Consider the following 5,380-nt stretch of genomic DNA (forward strand, 5'->3'; position numbering starts at 1 on the left):
AGAAGGAAGCCATATTTGATGCTAGGACAGGACAAAGATGAGAACAAGGAAGGCGCCAAAGAATCAACAAAGGAGGATCGTTAGTATATAGAACTTGGTTAGTTTGGTTATAACTAAGTTAGAATATATATATATTGTAAAACAGATTTAATTTTAATTACTTCAAATTATTGTAAATGCCTGTTCTGATTGTCTAGTAACACACGCCCTGAGATTAAGAGTTTCTGTTTATATAATAAAATTAAGAGTCTTTTTATATTATTAAATTTGAATAAATTTCATTATCCATTTGATATTATTAGTGTTCTCAATTTGAACCCAAGTTATTTCTCTTATATTTGAGAAAAGTTTAAAAAACTATTCAGATTCTTTCTATTTTTATTTTTTAATATTTTTAAAATTATTACAATATATATTGTTATAATATATTTAAAAGCAAATTTGAAACCATTTACTATTTTCAGGTATACTGTTTCTAAACAATTGGCTTTTTAAATGTGAACATGACTAGGACGCATTTCTTACTAATTCATTATACAGTGTTACAGTTAACCTGTCTTCCTCCACTGTAACTTATAGAATGTTTAGAACAGCAGAATGAAATTTTGGGGGATCTCAGTTGGTTAACTTGCAATTGTATTTAGGAGTATTATTGGCTTTGTAACCTACCGCAGTATTTAAAATGAATTTAAAAGGCTTACTTGTAATATGGGAGCGAATTTAAATGGTTGCGACACTCTCCAAATATGTTAGATCGAAGAAGCTTGCAAAGGCGCTCTTTTTCTTTAGACCTCCTTGTTTTTGCACAAGTCGGGGGCGCTTCAAAAGCGCGAGAGCAAGCTCTTTTGCCACCAACCCTCCAAGAAGAACCAAGAGTATCAGCATCAGTAGCATAGAGTCCTCTTCGAGTTTGCATGTCGTCCCTTGATATAGAATTGAAGTTTCCACAGAGACCACACAAGAGACCCTGAAATTATTGTTGGATGTGAATCAAACAAACAAAAATAGGATTTTATCAGAAATTTTAAAAATAAATCATAATATATGAAGTATTAATCTGCTATAAATAAGGGCAACGAGATATGTCTCCTTCATGCGTGAGATAATACTGTTATTCTCAATATTGAAGATATTCTGTATATCATATCATGTGGTATTCTATGAATTATTTGAACTCTACCTTATATTTTGGTGGCACTGAAAGTTCTAGGAAGCTGTCACCATCCCATGACAGTTTGATTCCAAGCTTGGTCTCTACCAAAACCCACCCGTCCGTGTTGGTGACAGTAACACTAGTTGATTCGTAAGGAACTTTCACTCTTTCTCCATTTATTTTTACTCTTCTTTTCTCACCAAGGTTCACTTTCATATCTTTCATCTAATTTAAAAAAAAAAAAAATTGTTTGTTAGTTAATAATTACATTATTTTGGAAAAAGGTTAAATAATGATACTTAGCTAATCTTTAGAATACTAATTGAATAATATTATCAATCAATTTAAAAATCAGATTATTATATCTATGCCTAAGGAAATGCATATCACAACATTAATTTCAAAATCTCTTAACTGCAGTATAAAATGTATGCAATAGTTCATGATTCTGGTGCAAAAAAAGTCAGTCAGTTCACCTTAATTTTTGGTTATTATAATGAAAACTGCATAATTACTAGTCAAAATTAATAAATCTGCCAAGTATAGTTTGGGAGAATAAAAATTAACGGCTGTTTAAAAACGTTAAAAAAATTAATTTTTCATTCGGAGTTTCATACCTTTAAAACTACTAACAATAGTAGAAAACCTAATAGAACATAATTTCAAAGAAAGAAAGTTTTCTAAAATATAAGCCCTTATAGAGCTATTTATGTTCAATAGTTCCTGAGATATACCTTTTTAAAAAGCAATATTTCATAAAAAATGTACTGAAAATTCAGTTGTGAATTTATATGGGAAAAATATAATAAATAAAAAATAAAATACCATTTTATTATGTCTATTTGAAATCAAACTAAAGCTAGTTTAATGGGCCATAAAAAACTTCATGGTGTTTATCTTTTTAGGATTAATAGTTTTCATGGTATTTGACAAAATAAATTCACAAAATTTTTGATTTGAAGTATTAGATGTACAGATGTCTGCAAGCACTCAAATCAAAGCTAGTTTAACGTACTATAAAGAAGTTTATGACACTTATCTTCACTCATCTTTATGATATTTGCATATGAAGTTTAGTCCAAACAGCTAGAAATCCATATATTTTAGCAAATATCATGAAAACTACTAATCCTATGAAGATAGAAGTCATTAATTATTTTATAGCACATTAAACTAGCTTTAATATTAGATTTTCTAGTATTGTTAGTAGTTTTAAAGATATAGAACGCAGAATGAAAAATGAATTTTTTGAAACAGCTGATATATTACCATGTTGATTAAAATAGAAGTTGTATAACAATAAATTATCTTATTCCGTTGCTTAATTATAGAAGCATTTTTTAATTGTACTTTTCTTTTCTAAGAATCATGAGTGATATTATAACACCTGATTTTATTGTAATATCATACCTTCATTGAGACCGTTTTAGTCCAAGAAGATGTTCTCGTTCCTCGGGCATCATTAGTAACTCTAATTGAAAATGTATGATTTGCACAATCCGCAGCTAGTTGGTATTTGCAGGACCCTTGAAAACTGAAGAACTTCCCATCAAATGTACGGTAATGAGGGTCACCAAACACTGTACAAACTCCATCACCTAAAATTTCACAATAGTAAATGGTCTTAATATAATTATTATAATACTCATTATATGTGTGTGTGTGTGTGTGTGTGTTGTATTGTATTTGTGAACTTATATAAATGTATTTATTCATTATGGATGTTGGAGAGATAATGGGTCTTTCATTCTAACACTAGTTTCATTTCTTAAATTTGGCGAATTTTGAATTCAAATTTTATATTTTATATAACTGAAATCTTAATTTTAATTACTGCTATGACCCTCTTTAAAAACATTTTTAATTTTATCAGTATAAGATAAACAATTTTGAACATAAAGATGAAAAAGAGAAACATTAAATAAATAAAAACAATATTTAAAATATCTTTAAAATATTAAACAAAAAATTTTGACAACTGCAAAGTAATAATAAATCAGATGCATAAAATTTTAAAACTGTAAACTGACACCCAATGGATTTATTATAATTATAACAAAAATCATATCTTATTTATTTGTGTTCCCCAGATTTTTTTTCCAGATTAAAAAATTGTTTTTAATTTTTTTTAGTTGAACAATACAGTTTATATTCAGCAATAAATTTTACTTTATATATATAAATTTCATTCATTTTATAGTCTTGTAATGTTTCTTGGTTAGTGAGGAAAGAATTATGTATTTGTTGTGTTGTTTAGGAGGTAACAAATAGATATAAAATAAAAAAATGAATCTAATTGGCATCATTGACACAACAATGGGGAAAAGCAGAATTTTAAATAAATATATCCTAGTTCATCCCAGAGTAATGTAATATAAAATGGTTTTTATATAATGAATGGGGTGGAGACAAAAATGTTTGAAATTGGCCAATAAAAAGGCTAAAACATTACAAAAATGTAAAATGAATTATTCTTTCTTTCATTTGTGTCTGAGCATTCAAATTTTATATCTTTCTTTTTTAAGGAAGGCTCTCACTATTTCTACTTCTTTATTTAGCACTTTGGCCGCAGGGGCTTCCCAGGAGAACCATTTTAAAGCACAATATACATATATATATATATTTCTTTTTATATTTTCTTTTTTCTTTAAATTTAAATAAGCATTATAAAATGTAATATTTAGCTAAATAAAGTTTAAAAACTTGGTTTTTAACCTTGATGACATGTTGTCATCGCCCTCATATAACACTGAATCTATGCAAGCGATAAGCTGATACATGAATGTTATGAGGGTTTTTAAACTGAATTACTGAATAAGGACTCTAGAAAATTATTCTGTGTCACCAGATTTTCTATAAAACATTTGGACAACATGAAATAATCCAAAACGATGAAAATATAAAACTAAAACAAAAAAAAAACTTTTGAACATGTAACAAATGTTATCGGAAGTGTGTAAAATAAAACAATACATTAGTAAATAAATTTATATACTTAAATAAATAAATTTGATAAAAAAAAAAAAAAATTGAAAGAATATAAAAACCCTTAAAGGCGTCAGAACCAAGTACGATTGTAGCTGGTGGAAGCTAGGACAATACTTTTTTTTTTTTTTTTTTATGAACCCCTTTCCGGTCATTTCTTACATACAGGTGGTTATCTAGAGGTGACCAACCTATTCTAACCGTGGTGGAGGGTCAAGTTTTTCATTTCTTGGGACCGCCACGAAATGAAAAGAAGTACCCCTACGGTTTTCAGGATGGTAAGACTTGCATCTCAACCATCTGAGCTACAAACGGCCCAGCTAGGATACATGGTTCAGGACTATCTAGGGTGAAAGGGAGGTACTAGAGCTTTCTCCATCATTTTAAACACAAGCTATAAAAGTGACTTCATTTGACGACAATGTGTCGTCAACAGCAGTCAAAGTGTTAATCATCGTTGATGTTTTGGACATATGTCCATCTGTTATATAATAGAAAAAAATAGATAACACTTTAAATTGACTTCCACATTTACATAATTTAAGTATAAATATTTAAGCATAAATATTTACTTGACTTATATACTGCTAGAAAATTCTAATAATAAATATAATACTTATTAAAAACTTATAATACATTTTATAATGGTTGTTCATTACTTTTCTTTTTTTTTTTGGAGGGGAGGGGGAGAATTGATTATTAATTTATAATATAAATCATAGTAATAAGAGGGGGAAAAATTGAACTACATTAAGCTCACATTTTTTTTATTTACAGAAAAACTTATTGTCTAAATTTTATTTTATTTATATACACATTCAATTTACATTTTTTTTCAAGGAAGACCTTCACTACTTTTACTTTTTTATTTAATCATTGACGATATTTCGGACATTTGTCCATCATCTGGCCCAATCTATAATATATATAATATAATATTGATGTAATTTACAACTACATTACACATTGTATAACAATTATAATATGAAATGAAAAAAAAGCCAAATATTAATATATTTTTATTAAATTACCTTGAATCATCCTATATTTTCTGTCATCACTTAAAAGGGATTAATCATGATTTAAAAAAAAATATTAATCCCTAAATTAATGCTACACCGTAAAATTTAAAAAAATTTTGTTATTACATTATTTCATTTCATAATTATGAGAGATAGTTGACCGTGGATGATAAATGAGGAGAAGATGGTTGGGGGTGCGGTCAATGAAATTTCATTGACC

General features: G+C 27.8%; 1 protein-coding gene across 1 annotated transcript in view; it reads right to left on the bottom strand.

Moving 5' to 3' along the window:
• The window catches only part of cv-2 (crossveinless 2), a gene marked incomplete at its 5' end in the record, with an annotated part of 58,995 nt that overhangs the window by 9,359 nt on the left and 44,256 nt on the right, over nt 1-5,380 (bottom strand). Inside the window, 3 exon segments of the mRNA XM_067046878.1 lie at nt 702-967; nt 1,181-1,378; nt 2,564-2,751. Of these exon segments, the coding sequence (XP_066902979.1) occupies nt 702-967; nt 1,181-1,378; nt 2,564-2,751 (652 nt within the window).

Source organism: Halyomorpha halys, unplaced genomic scaffold (assembly GCF_000696795.3).
Source record: "Halyomorpha halys isolate HHAL.00 unplaced genomic scaffold, Hhal_1.1 Scaffold1206.1, whole genome shotgun sequence".
In the NCBI taxonomy this organism is placed as follows: Eukaryota; Metazoa; Arthropoda; class Insecta; order Hemiptera; family Pentatomidae; genus Halyomorpha; species Halyomorpha halys.